This window comes from Marmota flaviventris, chromosome 17 (assembly GCF_047511675.1).
Source record: "Marmota flaviventris isolate mMarFla1 chromosome 17, mMarFla1.hap1, whole genome shotgun sequence".
Taxonomy (NCBI): domain Eukaryota; kingdom Metazoa; phylum Chordata; class Mammalia; order Rodentia; family Sciuridae; genus Marmota; species Marmota flaviventris.
This window is the reverse complement of record NC_092514.1, coordinates 68,159,986-68,180,189: the sequence shown is the minus strand read 5'-3', so window position 1 is coordinate 68,180,189 and position 20,204 is coordinate 68,159,986. Positions and strand designations below refer to the sequence as shown.

Genomic DNA, 20,204 nt, shown 5'->3' with positions numbered 1-20,204 from the left:
GGTCTGATACAAAGCCAAACCCCAAGTAACCAGAACAACAAACAGAAGCATTGGACCAAGAGAAGTCCGGCCACACAGCAAGAGAGCGCCTGCAGCAGGATCAGGACCTACATGCCTGTCTATTCAATTTGTTCTCTTTCCAGTCCCACAGCTATTGATGGACTGAGCTTCCCAAGAAGCCAGCCCTTCGTGAATATGTAGCTCAACAGCCCCCAGAAAACCTCCCACCCCTTGGAGACTGAGGCAGGAGAATCATGAGTTCAAAGCGAGCCTCAGCAACTTAGTGAGGCCCTAAGCAACTCAGGGAGATTCTGTCTCTAAATAAAGTAGAAAAAAAGGGCTGGGGACGTGGCTCAGTGTTTAAGTGCTCCTGGATTTAATCCTTGGTACCAAAAAAAAAAAAAAAAAAAAAAAAAACCCAAAAAAGCCTTCATTCAGTCAGTCACTTTTATGTGAAGTTATACAGAACACTTACTGTAGAATCACTATCATTTAAAAATAATTATAGCACGTCTTCATTAAGTCTCACTTTCACCAGCCTGATCATTAGCATATCCAAAAGGGAGAAAAAGGAGCAAAAGTCTTTTGGATCAAGAGAATCAAAGGGCTGAGCTCTTGAAGGGGAGGGGTTAGAAGCTTCAGAAAAAAAGGATGGAATTCAGATGAGATCTGTTAATTTGCAAACCTGTTATCGTTCCAAAGCTAAATCTCTACAGAGGACTGAGAAGACTGACAGCTGTTCACTTCTTTTAAAGTGTTGTTTGCGGTCTAACAATCTAACGCTGCTGGCAACATATCTATTTTTTGTTTCTTCTAAATCAATGCCAAATGGTTGAAACATATTTGAGATTATTAATGTTTTTAACTTTTAGGAACATCAGATCTGAACCAGTTCACAAAGCCGATGCCGCCCTTTTCTTCAAAGACGGTACAACCTTTCTTGATCCAATCAAAGGCCATTCTTCTACTATCTCCATGGCTTATCTTTTATTCTCAGCAGAATGAGATGGATAAATGCACTTTGGAAAACACACATGAGAGTCAGTTATACATAAATTCAGGTTACTAGCAGAGAATGGTTGAAGAATGTGTGCGGTTCCTTCCAAACTTCTGCCCAAAACAACAACAACAAAAGGAGATGATTCCCTGGCACCTGGAGTGGAAGGAAGGTGAAATGTTTGACAGAGTTCACCCACTAGCATTCAGCCATCTTAATTTTACACTTCTGTATTTGCACTAAAGCTCTATATTCTCCGTATGTCTTAGCCTCCCTGTGTCTTCTAATAAGATTCTACCGTTCTTTAGAACAACAGAATTAAGCAACCATCCCATCACAGAAAAGAAAACCCAGGCCCAATGAGGTCAGTTGTGTCGATGAGATCACGGATCTAGTTAAAAAATACAGATAACTAGTTAATTTATTTTTCTCTGGCATGTTGCTAAGTTTGTTGCTAAGAATGCCACAAGGCTATGGATACAGATTTTTTGGAAATTTCAAGTTGAAAAAAAAAAGACAAAAAATAACATTTGCTGCACATGAAATCTGGAAGAGACCACCTTAAGTTTGATTTTTCCCTTCATCAGTACCCTCTTGCACTTTTGTAAGCCTGTCTGGAACACTCCTTCTTGGAGCACTCTCCTCTTTCTGAGTGTGAGACTGACTTTCCAAAGTCCAAGAAGTCTCCAGCTCTAGAATGCAGAGGCCGAGTGTCTGTGCTGTGAAACCTGCAGAATGGCAGGCACTCAGATGTGGTGGCATTAACGTGACCTCAGAGAGGAGGCAGACAGGGAGAGCCAGCAAGCTCCCCAGTCCTTGGCAGGCAGGAATGTCAAGTTTGTTCACTTCAAAACAAAAGGCAGGGTGGGGGACATGCCCGTATAAATGAAAACCATATAATCAGACTTCAAGGCATGCCCTGTTCAACAGGGGCAAATGCAGGGTAGTAAAACACCAACAAAACGTCATCACGGAGTTGAGTCACCGAGTGGCAAAGAAAAACTACGTTCAATACTAATCAACCCATGCAAACTCTCTTCTCCACAGAGGCTGCTATCTTTTTTTTTTGTTTTCCTGATAAAGTTAGCCTAGACTTGCCAAAGGAAAGCACTTCAAAGCCAATTTGGCTCTTGATTCCATACCGAGCTCAGAATATTAACAAAAACCTGTTGCTAAGGGACAGAGATGCATAGTTGGGTCTAAAATATAAAATCATGCTAATCTAGCTGCTGGGAGAAACCCTCTCCCAGGAGCGCTTCCCGGGGTGTTGGAGTCCAGCAGTGAATGCCTCCTCTGTTGCAAGGCCCTCCTTGGCCCCACTGTTCCTCCTCCCTCATCTCTCACTATTCTCTGCCCCAGGACCCCTGCATTCCAACCTCCCTGAACTTTAGGATTTCCTGGATTTTCTTGCCATTTCCCGCACCAAAGCTGGGTCTCCCATTAGAAGACGAGCTTCCCGAAAATAGGAACCATCTCTGCACACTCCTCAGTGCCTAGCAGTGAACGACACAGAGAAGCAAAGAATAAATGTCCAGAGAGTGAGTAAACGGGTGACTGGTGGCATGCACAACTGAAGAGAGCCATTCAGTCGTGCAAGGACCGAGTGAATAAACCAAGGTCCCGATTCGATTCTTACTATGCCCAGGGCTCTTTCTCTCTCTCCTGGTTTTTATCTTTAAGCCTCAAGGGTTGCCTTCTGTCTTTGTAGAAGGAATGTAAGCGCTCCCCAGAGACTCAAAGGCTAACTTAGCATCAAGATGTGCCCTCAGGTGTGAGTTTCAGGAGTTCTGTCCTCCATGCCTGACATTTCTAATCATTTAATTTCTCTTGGTCATAGTTGCTTCGTCTATAAAATGAGGGGTTGACCTAGAAGGTATCTGAGGTCCCTGCTAGATGCAACAGTCCATGATTCCAAAGTCATGTCTTTGCATTTGTCTGCTATCCAGTGCCCAGACCATTTGCACTACATTACTCGAGCAGCTGTCACATCATTGGACAATCCTGCCTTTGTCGTTTAGCCATTAGAAAGAGTGTGTGTGTTTCCTGTGTAGTTCTCCAGGGGCACTGCCTTCGTTTGTTCATCAGATGGTCATATCGCTCTTTCTATGGCTCCAGTGGTCTTTTTATAAAGGCATCCAGCAACACAAAAAAATGACAACGTATATGATCTCAGCCGACTCACTCACAGACAACATGAGCAAATCCAAGAAGATGCAAGAACCGAATTCTTTATTATTAATCCATGCAACTTTACAAAGAGTTTTATAGAAAAAAAAATGATGGAAAACACCACAGGTCACAATACTGCCAGAGCTTCTTTTCAGCATATAACCAGCCATATTTATTGCTTTTGTTTTTTCATGCCTTTCCTTCCAGTCTGCTTATCATGTCAATCATGTGTTTTCCCCTCCTATGCCGCTTTCCCAGATGACAGCACCTCGAGGTGGACCTAGTCCACATGAAAATTCATGAGCATAGATCCAGGCAATGCAGAAGCCACTCATCATCAGATTTTTCTTTTTCTTTTTCTTTTCTTTTTTTTTTTTTTTTAAGATAAGGAATTTGGTATCAGACTAAAGACTGTATATAGCTGCAGGGCTAACGCTCTTTCAACCCAGGTGCATACTGAGGAGTCATCCGGGTCCAAAGAGGAAGGCAGAGGGCAAAGAAGAACCTCAGAGAAAAAGCAGAATGAGGGACTCTGCCAGAGAAGAGCAAGAAGGAGGAAGGGAGTCAGAGAATATGTCATTCAGAAACCACCAGAGTCATCTGCACCTCTTGCAAATGGATTCAATGAAAATTTCCCAAATTAAGACTCTTTTACTTGAGGTAAAACAAAATACACACAAACACATCTGTAATCACACACCAGATATATTGTAGCCATTCCTCCTGAGTCGGAAGCATCTTTCCACAAACAACTGTCTTCTCTTCATAACTGACTGTATCAGGCAGTTATCCAATAACCTAAGCTATTTCTTCATGATTATACAGTAAGGGTGCTTCTATTTTTCACTATTTTAACAAAGTAGTGAATTTTGGCTGGGGGTATAGCTCAGTGATAGAGCACTTGCCTAGCATGCACAAAGCTCTGGGTTCCATCTCTAGTACCACACACAAATATATATATATATATATATATATATATATATATATATATATATATATATATATATACACACACACACACACATACACACACACACATATGTATAGTTTGTTTTTTTTTTTTTTTTAATAAAATACATTCCAGCTCCATATCCACTAACTAGATGATCTGGGAAAAGTTAGTCTCTTGAGTTCTAACTTGCTCCTTTGTAAAATGAGAATAAATATCACCTACTTATCATGAAGGTTTTAGAACTATCCCAAAGCTTAAGGTGCTTAGTAAATAAGTACTTATCAAAAAGCCTTGCACATAGTAGGCACACAGTGATGACTATTATAGGGCAGATTCCCATAAATAATAACACTGAATCAAAGAGTAGGAGCCAGACATGGTATCGCACTCCTGTAATTCCAGCGACTGGGGAGGCTTAGGCAGGAGGACCACAAGTTCAAAGCCAGCCTCAGCAACTTATCAAAGCCCTAAGCAACTTAGTAAGACCCTGTCTCAAGGGGCTAGGGATATGGCTCAGTGGTTGAGTACCTCTGAGTTGAATACCTGGTACCAAAATTTAAAAAAAAAAAAAAATGAGTGAGAAACTTGGCAGGTCCTAACTCTCTCTCCATCCCCCAATATATTTTTAGAACAGAATTTTCAGAACAGAGCCCTTCCTCTGGCATTTTCATTTCTTCTCCCCAGCTGTGCGTGAGGTAGCTAGGCCCCAGAGCTGCTTTTTCTTGTTGGATTGTGTTCACCTGCTCACCTGCAAGAGTCAACTGAGAGCTGGTTTCTCCTTCAGCCCAGGGGCCTGACAGCCCAGCCGATTCTCCACTTGCTAACTTCCCCTGACTGTGGGTCCCATTCAGCAGAAGTACTCAGTGTGGAGGATAGGCCTGGGCTCGTTTTCGACAGACTAGTTTCTGTTGCTCTTTTTCTGCGTGTCCTTCTATACCCTACCTCCCCAGGCTCCCCACAAGAGCCAGACGAACAGTCTGCTTCTGAAGATGACAGAAGCAGGTGAGGTGGACACTCGTTTCTTACAGGCAGGGTTAGTCAGTGTGCAATAAAAACTCCTATTACTGCCTGGATTCTGCAGCCTGGATTCTGGGGCCCTTTCATTCAGTCCCTGATTTCCAATTGATATCTGTTTATTCTTTCTTTCTCTCCTTTCCACATTGACTCGTCTCATTCTTGACTTTCTGCCTATCTTCTGCTACCCACCTGTCCTTTGGGGATTTGGATCACCTGTCCAAGACCACCCCCCCGCCAGCTCTGAGGGATGCCTGGGCCTTGGCCTCCACCTTCCTGTGACTTTCTCTGGATTGCCCATCTGGCCCCACACTTGAAGCCTGCCGCCATCAACCCCCTGGCAGGACAATCTGACAGATGATGGACATCTGTTCTGAACTGGCAAAGTTCCTTCCCCTGGCTTTATCCCTAGTCTGACTTTATCCCTACTCTGACAACAGGCCTAACAATTTCTTTCCTCATTGTCCCCTCCTACTGAAGCAGCTCCTGGTATTTTTATACTCAATTTTGTGCTAGCCGTTCCCAGATCACATTAAGAAAATAAAGCTACCTATTAACTCAAATAAGTGCATACACCATCGAAAAGACGTTTTGTTAATAATCAGGGAATGGAGACAGAACTCAGTGGTAGAGTACTTGTCTAGCACATGCAAGGCTCTGGGTTTCATCCGCAGCACCAGAAAACAAAAACAACAATAATAGTAATAATCAATATTGCAAGAGCTTGGCATCTCTTGAGTTGTAGGCTTTTTTTAAAGACGTACAGGCTTTTTTTTTCTTTTTTCTTTTTATTGTTTTCTCTCTTTGGAGCTGGGGATCTAACCCAGGGTTCCACTCATGCAAAGCAAGCAGTTTGGCCCTGAGCTACATCCCAGCCCCTTACAGACCTTTTCTAAAAATAAGTTTGCTTCACTACAGATCCTTGGTTCTTACTCCCACTGCCTCTTGTGCTTTGCTCCATGAGGACTAGGACTATTGATATGATGGAAAGAAAGCCTTCTTCCCCTAACCACCAAGCCCTGTCCCTTTATCTGTCAAAGTCGCTTGTGAAAACCACTGAGACTGATATGTAAGTCTCATTACCACTAAATATCAATTAATTTGGGGGAATCCTTGCAGCCATAGCATATTTATGTGTGTGTATGTGTGTGTGTGTGTGTGTGTGTGTTTTTAATTTAGCATACCCAATTTAAAAGCAACCAATCTACCATTAATGATAGAAAACCAGAAGAAAGAGTGGGTACTCTCTTGGGACCAGAGCAAGTCTCCTTTCACTTCCTCATCCTCCTGAGAACCATATTTCAAGTTCTGTTATGCCAAATCCATGTCTTCCCTCTACTGCCAGGCTTCCTGATTTCTGCCCACGTCCTCAGGAACCTCACCCTCCTGGGTATCTTGGCTCTATCTTGTAATAGATCTCACCTGCACATCACACAGAGGAGCATTAGTTTGCTGACATCTTTGTTTTCCAAGTTATGGGCTGAACTATGTCCCCAGCCACAATCATATGTTGAAGTCCCAACCACCAGCACCTCAGAATGTGACCTAACTAGAAAACAGGGTGGTTGCTTATGTACTTAATTAAGATGATGTCATATTGGAGTAGGGTGGGCCCCTGCTCCACTCTGACTGGCTTCCTTATAAAAAGGGAAAATCTGGATACAGACAGGGTGAAGGCCACATGAACATGAAGGCAAAGGTCTGGGTGGTGAGGCTAAGAGGGAGGGAAGGAGGAAATGCCAAAGAGTACCAGCAAGCCACAGCAAGCTGGGGAAGAGGCAAGGAACAGATTCTTCTTCCCAGCCCTCAGAAGGGGCCAACCCCACTGCCAGCTTGACCTCGGACTTCTAACCCCGAGACAATCCATTTCTGCTATTTAAGCCACCCAACTTGAGGTTTGCTGTTACATCAGCAAAGCAAAACAAATACATCCCACTAGACTATGAGCTTCTTGAGGGTAAAAATAGAATCCTCCTCCTCTCTGTATTCACCCAGCACTGGGGCCTATTTAGGAACGGATTACATCTGCCTTTCCCCCTTCCTGCCCTATAAAAACAGAAGCTCATTCGGGAACAAAATCCCAAGTGCAGACTCAGCAATTCACTGGAATGAGATGCTATGGCCAGCAGATCCTGTCTACCTGGCTGGTCACACGTCCTCTCCGCCTGCACAGCAAGGTGAGGCAAGAACTGTCCTGTGACTCACAGGATTTTCAGTCCTCCTGCCCCTCATCTACTGTTCTAGCTCTGATTGAATAAGGTCACTGAGGAGAAAGAAGATGACTACGTACCAGGTTCATAGAGAAATACCCCACTGAGAGGAGGGGAAGAGGGGCGACGTGCTGAGGAGCAACACGAGCCAAACGACATTATTCTCTTATGTCCACATACACATAAGCAACAACAAATCCCACCATTATGTACAACTATGATGCGCCAATAAAAAAAAAATGTAGAAAGTTTAAAAAAATGCTCCAATGTGTCCCAGAGCTATACATCCCTCTGATTTTGAAACCAACATAACAAAAGAAAAAGTTAATTAACGCTATCAATTCCATTAAATAGGACTGATCTTTTAAATAGTACTTTTTTCTGAAATTAAAAATATTATGTATTTTATATGAATATATATATATATATATATATATATATATATATATATATGAACCCCCTTGCCAGTATCCAGTTCCATCCTTGAGGAAGTAAGTTTGGTAAAGCCAAGAACCTTCTAGAGCCACTCTTGAGGTGAGTCAAGTGAGAATTCAGATATACCCTGAAACATTTTTCACTTCTTAAACTGATTTCAGATGATTCTAGAGAAGAAAAAAGTACTAAGAAATGGAAAAGGCAAGTTGGAATGTTAGCAGGTTATAAAAAAATGAAAATTACAGCTGTGGCCATGCTCTGAAAAATATTCCCTGACCTAGCTAGACACTGATTACGGAACCAACAGTTTGCTTATATAATTACGGTGTGTCTATAAACCTGGTTGATATGATATCCTTGTTTAACTATTAACCTCTAGATTTCCTGGAGTTTCCACAATCCAAAAAACACCTAAAAGTATGAGATATGATATATTCCACTCACCTATTGTGATCGTAAGCCACAACTACAGTGTTTATCTTGGTAAGAAAAAGAAAGTTCTTAGAAAATACATCCTAGTTTCCTGGGGAATTTTTCTTTTAATTCTCCAAAGGAACTGTTGACCTATATTAACATTCAATCGCTACCACTGGATGTTGGAAGGCAAGATTCCTTCCCAGACCTACTTTGATGTAAGACTCAAATTTCTCATCAGCTCTGAAACATATTGACAATTTCACATCCATCATAAATACTTTCCTAAGCTCCTTCTCATGCATCAGGCTTCCCAGTTCGTGGTACCTTTTATAAGCCAATCTAGAATTCTAGTTTGAACTCTATACATTTTTGTGCATTTCTTACCTCCAGCTAGCTGGTAATGTTCTTAAGGACCAGAGGGAAAGGAAGAGTGAAACAAATTTATGTTTATGGAGAGATTATTATAGCAAAGCACCTCAAACTCAGATGTGCACTCAATAAATATTTGTTAAATAAATGAAAGCCAAGCACTGGCCAAAGCATATCACATACATGACCTTGTTTAATCTTGTAACAACTCAGTGAAGGAGTGTCTGTCTCTTCATTTAGAAGGTGAAGAAACTGGAGCTAGAGGTTAAATAGATTTTTCCAAGCTTCAGTGCTAACAAGCAAAAGAGCAGAGTTAAATGCATCTCTATTTCCACCTAGCACCATGTCTTAAAAATAACAATTGATCAAAAAAATTATTTGTTGAGTGGATCTGAATAAACCATTATCCAAGTAGTTCCCTTCTTAGGTGCATCCAGAATCTTTGGGATTCTTGGTTTTTTTCAAATGAAGAAGAAGAAAGAGTACATAAAAAGAGATTACTTTGCAAGGTTTTCAAATATCACAGAAAGGCTATTTATGCATATTTACTGCAAAATAATTTCCATATTCTCTACCATTCTGTTCCCACTGGTTCTTCAGATTCTAGTCTGATTCTTATGTCTAACTCATCCCATCCAACGTGGGATTGAAGGAGAAACAATAAAGGAAAGGAATAAGTAACTTCTCACTCAGTGTTTAGATCTTCTGATCCTATGACTTGAACATGGGATCATGGAAGAAAACTGAAGCATATGTCTGTTTGGCTTTGGCTGGAGGGAAAGTCAAGAAAGAATTCATTGGTTTAAAAGAAAACTCATTCCCAAATCCTCCCACCTTCCCTACCACAGAAAAGCAATTCCAGGTCCCTCTACACTGTCCAGTAAGAGGAAAACAGTGGAGATTTAGATTCATTGCTAATTCCGTGGAAACTGCACTTGATTTACTTACATAGAAATAACAAAGAGGAAAAGGAATTAATTAAGCCAAAGGAGCTGCAGAATTCCTGCCCTTAGGTATTCTCCCACATTGGCCATGTTCTTATTTCTGTTTAAAGCAGCCTAACTTGGACACATAAGGAAACACGTAAGGCTAGAGTCCGCTTCGTTTCTCTGATACAGCCTAGAAGACAGCAAATGGAATCAATATTTGTTAGCCATGTTTTAACATAAGCTTGCTGTAGATACAATCAGTAGACCAATCGTAATCAGCCTCCTTCAACAAATAGGAAGTTTGTACTTGGAATTCAACTTTATGAGTCCGAATGAGTCAGACTCAGTATTCCATGATACACAGATGCCTAATGGGATATGTCAAAAGGAACTTATGAAAAGCCAGACCCAGGCCAGCCCCCCCATTAATTACCTTACTTGGCCCCGGTATGCCCAAATCAGTCCAGATCCCTTCGGAATCCATTCGTGTTTTCTATCCCCCAACCATGTCTTTGGTGCAACAGGTTTCACAGCTACAGCAGTAGCCAGCAGTAGACAGGAGCTCAGGTTCGGGGCTCAGCAGACCTTGACAAAAGCCTCTGCTCTGCCACTATCAGCCTGACATCTAAGGCAAGATCTAAACCTTTCTGGCCTCCGTTTGTTCATCTATGAAATGGAGCATCAAATCACTGAGCAATAGTGAGAGTAAATGAGATGATTCACACCCATCACTCAGCACAGGGTTTGGAACATAGAAAAAAAAAATCCACAGCAGCGATACCATCTGGGATGGTAGGAATTAGCACTTCGTTGCATGTGACTTAAATTAACCTCAGTCTGGATATGACAAACAAAGCTGGGCTCATCCTCATCCCCAAAGCTCTCCTGTCTTCACGTGCCTTTAACGCCCCTTCCCTTTCAGAATATTTTTACAACCTTCACTCCCCCAATACACACAATACCCACAACTCAAGTAACTCTGTAAGCAAAAGGATAACCACACTCACTCCCCCAAAACTGCCCACCCAGGGTTAGGGGGTTAATGTAAGAAAACAGCTCTACTACCTCGAAGGGGACAAACAGAAGCCTCCCTGTGGAAGACGGAGTCTGTCCTGCTGTGGACAGAGAACTCCATCTTCATATGCAGGAAATGGGGGAACCTCTGAGCTGGGTCACAAAGACAAACAACAAAGCCAGGCAAAGGTGGCAGCATGAGAGTCATTTTAGATTTTTTTTTTTTCCCCTGAACAAAATGTGGGATCAAGAAGAGAAAGATGAAGAGGATGAAGAGAAAGATGAAGAGCTAATGGGAGGATTAGCTTCTCAATGGGAGGAAAAGAAATAGAAAGCAAAGAGCAAGAGCCTGCAAAGGGGAAAGGACCCCCGGATGGGCTAAAGGAGATGGGTGGCTTGGTTCAGCGGAAATGAGCAGTGACCTAAATTCTCATAACTAGAAGAGGCACCATTCAGACATTTCCTGTGGGCTGAGCCCAAGAGGTCGCTGGAGGGGTAGCAGGCCAGCAGTCATCCAGGTTAACAACTTCCAGTTAAAGCCAAAAAAGGAGAGCAATCAGGGTGCCCCATCATCAAAAAGACCCCATTACTCAACTGAGTAAAGTCATAAAAGGCAGCATAAGCAAACTGTCTGAAAAGGACCAAACCGTCAATGTTTTGGCCTGGGGGGACATGCAGTCTCTGTTGTAGCTACTCAACTCTGCCATCATGAGCAAAACACAGCCATGGAAGGTGGGAAACACAAATAACCGACCATAGCTGTATTACAATAAAACTTTATTTGGGGACACTGAATTTGAATTTTATATAAGTTTCATGGGTGAGGAAATATCATTTTCAATTTTTTTTTCCAAATCATTGAAAAACGGTAACAAGTATTGAACTATAGTTAGATAGGAGGAATTGATTCTAATGTCCTATAGCACAGTAGGGAAACTACAGTTTATTATCTGTCTAATAAATAGATAACAGTTTATTATCCACTTCAAAAGAAGAAAAGAGTTTGAAGGTCCTTGACATATAGAAATGATAATACCTGAGGAGATGGAAATGCTCATTACTCTGATTTGATCATTACAAGTTGTATATATGGATTGAATTGTCATACAGTACCCCGTAAATCATTACAAATATTGCATGTCAATTATAAAATAAAAATTAGGGCTGGGATGAGCTCTGTGTTTAGCATGCATTAGGCCCTGGGTTCAATCCCTAACACAGCCAAAAAAAAAAAAAAAGGAAGGGGGGGGGGGCAGTGGAGCCATTTTAGCTTTTGGACTGTATTTAACAACAGGTGCAGCTAGATTTGGCCCAGGGGCTACAGTATGCTGACCGCTGGCTATGAGCACAAGAACTGTGGTCAGACAGGCCTGTCTGTGCCTCGTGCCTCTGTCACTCACTGACTACCCAGCTGTGGGAAAGCTGTTAACATTTAATTTCTTCATGTATAAGTTAAAGAGAACAGTATCTGCCCATAGAGTTTGTGTGACCTTCAAAAACAGGATACATGAAAAGTGACTGGCAAATAGTGACAATGACGACAATGATGATGATAATGATGATGATGATGATGATGATAGTCTATGGGAGGGGTAATGATCAGCACCTAGATCCAGTGCTAATGGTCCATGCGAAGAAGACTGATCTCAAGGATCTGACAGAAGGAGGGATTTACAGATGGCAGACACCAGTATCTGTTTAATACTTCAGCCTAGGGCAGAGTTGACTAGATTACAATGATCTGTGATGGACCTCACTGTATACAGATTATAATCTGAACAGCCTCCTCAATGCAGAAGGAAGGGGTTTATGAACTACATACCAAAATGCATGGCCCCGCTCAGCAAGAGAAGACCATCCAAGGAGAGAGTGGGAAACAAAACCCAGGGAGGGAGGGGTTAGGCAGTGGTGGTGGTTGGTGGGCAAGGAGGGAGTGGGAAAATCATTGCATTGGGGAATTATCCTGGCAGATCTCTGTGTCTTGTCAGAGGGTAAAAAAAACTTTTAAAATGTTTAATTTGCCTCTGATAACCCTTCAGAGGCTCCTCAGATTTACCAACCGGTTCCTGAAACCAGCACAAGACAGACAACTTCATGTGAGTCTTATTAGAAAGGCTTCTTTAGACATCTCATCTTAGTTCTGCTTTTTTTTTATTCCTTGTGGTGCTGAAAATTGGACCCAAGGCCTCACACATGCTAGCCACCTGCTCCACTACTGAGCTACCTCTCGAGCCCTGCTCCACATATTTAAAATATATATATATAATGCTGTCAAAGTTACCAAAGGATTGTGCAACCCTCACATCTGTTTAGAGAACCTATGGAGGAGAAATGACACTTCTTCAGCCATTCTAAGTTGCTTTTTATGCCATTCTTGCAACTTCCAAATAATCAATCTAACACATCTGGAACTACTAATGCAAATGAGAAAGCATAGGAAGGAAACTGTATTATAATCTAATTATCCCAAACATTTTAAAAAACTTAGGGGGGAAATAATTGCTATCCGTGCTAATAAAAAATAATTTCATTGTTAAACATTTACTGAGCACCTAGTATTTATAGGCACAATTCTAAAAGAGCTGGAGATGCGGCTGGGCATACTGGCACCTACCTGTAATCCTAGTGACTTTGGAGAATGAGGCAAGAGGATCCCAAGTTCGAGGCCAGCCTCAGCAACTTAGCAAGGCCCTAAGCAATTAGTAAGACCCTGTTTCAAATTTTAAAAATAAAATAAAAAGTGCTGGAAATATTGGCTCAGTGGTAAAGTACCACTGGGTTCAATCCCCAGTACCAAAGAAAAGAGCTAGAGATTCAAAGATACTTAGTAAGACGAACTCTACCTACCCAGCAAAGGCTTTCAAGTGAGATAAATATATATATATATATATATATATATATATATATATATATATATATATATATATTTTGAGAGAGAGAGAGAGAGAATTTTAATATGATTTTTTAGTTTTCGGCGGACACAACATCTTTGTTTGTATGTGGTGCTGAGGATCGAACCCGGGCCGCACGCATGCCAGGCGAGCGTGCTACCGCTTGAGCTACATCCCCAGCCCCAAGAGATAAATATATTTTATGAGAAAAAAATTCAAATAAATGAAGATCATCAAAATTATAGTAGTTAAAACTCATAAATGCATAGGCACTGAAATCAACTCGAGGACATTTGCAAAATAGCCTTTGGCAAAGAATTGGTAAAAAAAAAAAACCTCTACCATAATGGTCCATGGGTCACCATTTGGGGGGGGGGGGGGGCAAAGAAAAACAATCTTTGCTGATAGTACCATCAACCCCTCTCTTGCCAGCCTGCTCCCACAAAAACAAACAAACAAAAAATGTGAGATATACTAAAGATTCTAAAGAGAAAAAAAAAAAAATCATAAATGTGGATTACCAGTGTTGGTGTGTGGTTTGGTGGAAAGAACTTTGGGCAAAGAATCAGGAGAGCTAAGTTTACCTGTGGCTCTAGTGTTTTCAAGCAAATCACTCACTCCAAGGTCTCAGTCTGCTCATTTGCAGAAAGAGGTGACTGGAATATAAAACCCCTTTCATAGCCTAAAATTCTATCACATAACATCAAGACACATAAATAGAAAGTTTACTAAGTCAATGTTAAGAACATGTCAAATCTGATTAATTTATATAACTTGTGAGATCATCAAACTTGATCCTAGTCTCAGTTCTTCCAACAACCTAGTAAGTTTAAGCCAATCGGCTTTGGGGCCTTATACATGAAGCTAAAATATTAAATTATTTTCAACAATGTACATAACATAACCAGGTGCTGTGCTGTGTAAAAATTATTTACAAAACTAAAGAAAAACTATGTTCTCAGTAGAAATAAGTGAAAATGCAAAAATGTCCAGGAATAAGTTATTTCCCAGATGGAATTTAAATCAGATCATTACATTTTTCTTATTATTTTCATGTGGTTCTGGATAGCTATAGATGATATAAACAAAAATGAGTTCATAAAATATGTGATATTTACATAAGACATTCTGGTTAAAATTAAAATTAGAACTCATCAAGGAATTAAATTGTTTGGATGCATCGAACCCAAATTTCAATCCATGATTACTTAACTTCTACAATCTAGGAATTTTCTGGCTTCACTCTGAAAATAATTTGATCTCCCAACTAAAATTTTAAAGATATATTTTGTGAGAAAAAAATTCAAACAAATGAAGCACAAATGTCAAATAAGTGAAAAAATCAACTCACTACTGAAAAAATGCAAATAAGAATAGACCATAAATATCCTTTATCAAATTGGCAAAGAATTTTTTTTTCAGATTATTATGCTCAGGATGAAGAAAAGTATAACCTTCCCTGGAGAGGAATTTATTTGGCAATATTTACTATAATGCTTGAAAAGAGAGAATGGGCACTTCCAGTGGTTATTGGTAGGAATGAAAACTAGTGTTACCTCTCTGGAGAGCAATCTGGCAATACACCCATGTATAACCTTTGGCAGAACACTTCCACTTCTAAAACTAATCCTAGAGAACTAATTAGGCAAATATACAAAGATGTAAGTGAAGGTACTCCTTGCAGTATTATTTATAGCTGGGGAAAAAAAAAAAAAAGGAAACTATGTGACAGTCCAATGAGAGATTTAGTAAACAAGTAACTATGTTCTTACAAATTAAAACATGCAGTTGTGAAGAAGTATGTGTAGGTATACTGAGGCACAAAGATATATAAGATACAAAGTAGTAGAAAAAAGGACAAGTTGGAAAATATCACATATGGTAAAATCACATGTATGCATGTACAAATGCAAAAACAGTCATCAAAAAGTTAACAGCAATTAGCTCTAGGTGGTGTGACTTACAGTGAGTTTTCTATTCTTATCATGAATTTCTCTTTGGTTTGAATTTTTCCATGAGTATATATCATTTTTTATAGCAATCAAAAAGCTCTTTTCAAAAGGTAGAGAGAAAAATGGGAAATGGAAAAGAATTGGACATTCATAACCTGTAGTTTGCTTCCTGGAATTTATTCTAAGGTCACAATAACATGTGAACTGGAATGATCATTGTGGCAATATTCAGAATATTGAAAATTAATATAACTTTAAGATAATTTAACTTAATATAAACATTAAGATTCTATTTAAATAAATGCAATTTAATTGGGTAATATGAACAAAGAAATACATTAACTTGGAAATATTTCACAATATATCAGTAAGTGAAATAAAAGGTAACTAAATAGACCTTAGTTTTGCACACATTTTGTATCTTTCATATACAAATATATAAAGAAAAGTCCAAAAGGATATATGTCAAAATATATACAGCAGTAACTAGTAATTCTTATTTTCCTTTTCTACCAAATGTTTGTATAAGAAACAAGTACTATTTATATAATTTTTTGAAGTTTTAAAAACATTCCTTGTAGATTTTTCAGGTGTTAAAATACTAGGGAAATTGTTCAAATGATATTAATCTATGAAAAACAATAGGATAAAAATCTCAACCCTTTTATCCAGCATTCAACTCAGCCCCAAAAGACCCTATGAAGCCCCTTGCACGGCACATACATCATGCTATAAAGATCTGAAGGCAACAGAATTCCAAACGGCTCAGGAAACCCAAGGTACCTATTCTGATTTTGTGTCCTGAGATGTACGGAGTTATAAAACATACTGGCTCAGATTACAGGCTGAGCGTGACAAGTCCGTCTGGTACAACCTAACAAAGGAATTTACACAGAATGAGAAATTTACACATTTCATTTCCCAGAGTGGAATGAATTACAGAAGCAGAGAACTCAGTAGGGGTTAAGCTCTTTCCTGCCACTCTGCTATATGCTTCTGAATTGTGCATTATGGGCATGTCTTGCATGATTTGCTTATTACTATGTTACACTAAAATAAACTTCTTTTTTTTTTTTTTTTTTTAAGGCAAATAGGAAGAGAAGTGAGAAAGAGTGTATTTTAACCGGATCAAACTTTTTATATATTTTCAGGTGAACTGGGAGATGCCAGATCACCCTCCCTGCCTATCTCTGCCCCCCACCCCTCCCCAGAACATTATGGCTGATAACAATAGTTTTCTCTCCCGGGTAGTGTAGATGACACATTTTTCCTGTAGCTTGTCTTCCTGTAATGTGCAGGAATTCCTGCACTTTCTGGGTGCCCTTCCTGTTAACTTACATTTCAGATTTCCTCAAAGGGCATACTAGTGCTTTAATATTTGAAAAATGTCAGTTCAACCCCAGACAGCTAATACAAACAAGCTGAGAAGTGTACCACCTAAAGTTACAACTGTGGAAAACAAAATTTCTTTTTAAGAAATTCTTTCTCGGAATCTCACTGTTGGTAAGGCTGCAAAGAAGTAACCCAGTCCTTCCAGCTCCCAGGCAGTCTATAATTCTTTGCCTCTGCTTTGCCTTAAATTAGAGGTCTGTAAAACCGAATTATAGTGATCTAGAAAGTTCGTAAAGGTCCCTGAATTGAACATGTTGTTAAATTCTTCAATACTATAAGATTGTATCCACCTTTCACTTTTCCTCCCATTTCATTTGGCTAGAGTATTAAAAAGAAGTTTGGAACTGCAACAACAAAAAAAAAAAGTTTTGGCCATTTGAGGATAGCATAGCTGAATTAGGCCAATTCGCATTTAAAGTCCAGGCTAAAGCTCTTTTGCCATTTCTCTAAAAGGATCACCCACTTCTTTCTACCAATAATTTTCCTTTTGGACAGGAACCTTATGTTCATACCAGATACACTTTCCAAACAGGATCCAATTAAGAAGATTCAATGGGCAAATGAAAATTGATTTGAAGGACCCCTAGTAGCTGATTCCCCCACCATGTATAGATTACCTATAGATTATGTATCCAATATAGACACACCTACAATGGAAGAGAATCCCTTTAGCTTACAAACTCAAAAACTTGCTCTGCTAAGAGGGAGCCCTACTTTAAATGAGCCCAAACATATGCACGCGCATGTGAGGACACACACACACACACACACACACACCCTAATTTAGCTTAAAACCTAAGGTCCAAAGATCACAGTACACACCATATTCTTCATGAAACTTCCAAACTAACCCCCCAGTGGAAGGGTCACTTTTGTCTCTAAACTCCAATAATGCCATTTCTCTTCAATGCCGCCTACTATCTTGTGTTATAATGATTCCCTCACAAGTTTCTTGAAGAAAAGGACTTCATTTTAAATATGCTTATGTACCCCAAATCCTGTGGACACACAAGTGCATACAAATGTACATATGCATGTACATATATGCATGCGCATATGTATATACATATATAAACATGTCTATCACAATATATATTTATACATATGCTAAACTAAACTGAATAAATAAGTCAATGTTCACCAAATACAAAGTATCTAGATGCCACTTCATTCATACACCAAAGCACGAACTGCCTCTTCTTTTCTTTTTTTTTCCACATTTCTTATTGGTGCATTATAATTGTATACATTGATGGGATTTGTTGTTACATATTTGAATATGCACACAATATAAGAATATAATTTGGCCGATATCACTTCCCAGCATATGAACTGCCCCTTATAAATTGATACTTCTTTGCTCATTAGGAGATGGGGGGAGGGGGTCCCTATTTAAGGCATACCTGCACCTTAAAATGTCAATTCCTAATTTCTTCATCAACCTTAGCTTTCCATATAGTCATTCTCCCCTAACACTCAAAGAAAAGCAGAGTCCTACTTTGAACTCTGGAGAATATTTTTCCTTTTTTGGGCTCAGATACATGATTTTCATCAGGTAGAATTAAAAAGTGGTAACACAACTCCAAAAAAAAAAAAGGCAAAAATCTTATCTAATACTTTAATTTCACTAGCTCTTACTCAAACAGTGCCCCAGGTAACCTAACTCAGAGGTCCCTGACTCACCTTTTCATTCCATACATTCTCCCATTGCATATGCTTTTCCTATTTAAAAAAGGAATTGTTCTGAAACAAGTGGCCCAGAATCCCACAGGTAACTGACAGCACCCCTCAGCTCTCTGGTGTTGTCAGGAATTGTTTTGAATTCCCTCCCCAGAATGATATTAAGCCTGCAAAATACAATTGTGGAAAAAATAAATTTAAAAGAAAACATAAAGAAAGCAACCACAGACCCTGAACTTCTGACCTATTATAGCTGACTAAATATTTGCAATTACACACTTAAAATATTTCATTATGGTTGTCAATGAAACCATGCAGTTCCCTCATAAGTTGCTGTAATGGTTAAAAGTACAATTTGCCCCCCAGTATTTCCCCTCAGGATGCAAAGCATCTCCCAAATGGACAAACATATCTCGGTCCTCACTGCAGCTTCTGAATACTGCGAGCCAATAAGCAATTGGTGTAAAGTGCAAAATCTCGGAAGAACGAGACTTCTTGTCTACTTTTTTGTAATACGCTGTTATCTACAGTTCACCTTTACTTCCTTTAAAAATGAAAAGTTGCCTAATGTTTAAAGCGAAATCAATGGAAATTTAACTAAATTTTGGCACAGAAACGGTTCATTTCCAAAAGAATATAAGATTTCATTAATTTCCTAGTAGTTCAACTCAAGTTTTACCTTTCATATTCACCTACAGACTTTTTAAAAAGTTTGTATTCCTGTTGCACACAAAATTTCTTATAATATGTGTGCATAATAAAGAATTGTACAATTATGTAAAGCATTGCACATTTAGACGCTACCAACCTGCTCTCTCTCTCCTGACTGTGCAAAAGGCAAAAAGAGCTCAGTAATCCTAGCAGAAGAATGCAAATAACGTCAATGCACAGCTGAACTGCAAGCCCTGCCTTACAGGAACTCTCTGTGTCTGCAAAAAAAGACACATACTAAACAGGAAATGCAACTGAGCGGTGGAAAACCTCAAACTTAAAAATGCAATCGCCAGGCGAAAAATGCATCCATGCATTCATAAATGCATGCACAACCCTTTGCATTTTTGCAAGTAATGCAAATAGCCTCTTACCTTTCGACTGAGACATTTTCCCCTTTCCTTTGATGGGGGAGGGGAGCACAAAAGACTTTGCCTTGCTTCTCTTCTGTAGCTAGTTTTGCAACAAAGATGCAAGCTGCAGGCGTGCAATCTTCATGCAAGTGGAGTTTCTCTTGACCGATGCAGCAGATGGACTTTCAGAGAATCAAGGTGGAAATGCACACCTTGCAAAACAGACTGGAAAGTGATTTTTCCCCCAGTTGCAACGTTAGGGAAGGCTGTGCTGCAGCTACATGATGGGCCAGGGCTGGCAGCTAAAAGCTCCAAACTTGGAACTGAGTATCTTAGTGCGCAGACGTCCTTCCTGCGAAGGGCGCGGAGCCTACTGGGTAATGTAGTTCCCGTGTGTAGTCCACGGGGCTCTGATTTAAGGAAACGTGGTCGTCTCGGTTGCTGAGTGAGACTTTTGGGCGCGAGAAAGATTGCACTCAGATAAACAAGTTAGACGCCCAGTCAGTAGTAAGAAACGACAAGGCCATCAAGAAAGGACATTTTTTGCCCCAGAAATAACAGCTAAAGTACATGCTAAAGAACCTGAGGATAGTTAAAGGGCTTTGGCTCCTTTAGGTCTGTTTGGGTGTTCAACGTGTTAATTTTGTAACCCAGCACCTGTTGGACTGTTCCTGCCTATAGGCTTTCACCCTCACACGTCCATTTTTAAAAATGTTTTT

The 20,204-nt window shown here is 39.9% G+C and overlaps 1 protein-coding gene across 1 annotated transcript in view; it reads right to left on the bottom strand.

The window, feature by feature from the left end:
* Positions 1-19,790, bottom strand: part of Map2k6 (mitogen-activated protein kinase kinase 6) — a 111,236-nt gene extending 91,446 nt beyond the window's left edge. Inside the window, exon 1 of the mRNA XM_027946312.2 lies at positions 19,507-19,790. Coding sequence (XP_027802113.1) covers positions 19,507-19,522 — 16 coding nt within the window. The 5' untranslated portion in view covers positions 19,523-19,790. The remainder of the gene's footprint in view (positions 1-19,506) is intronic.
* Positions 19,791-20,204: the final 414 nt, after the last annotated feature.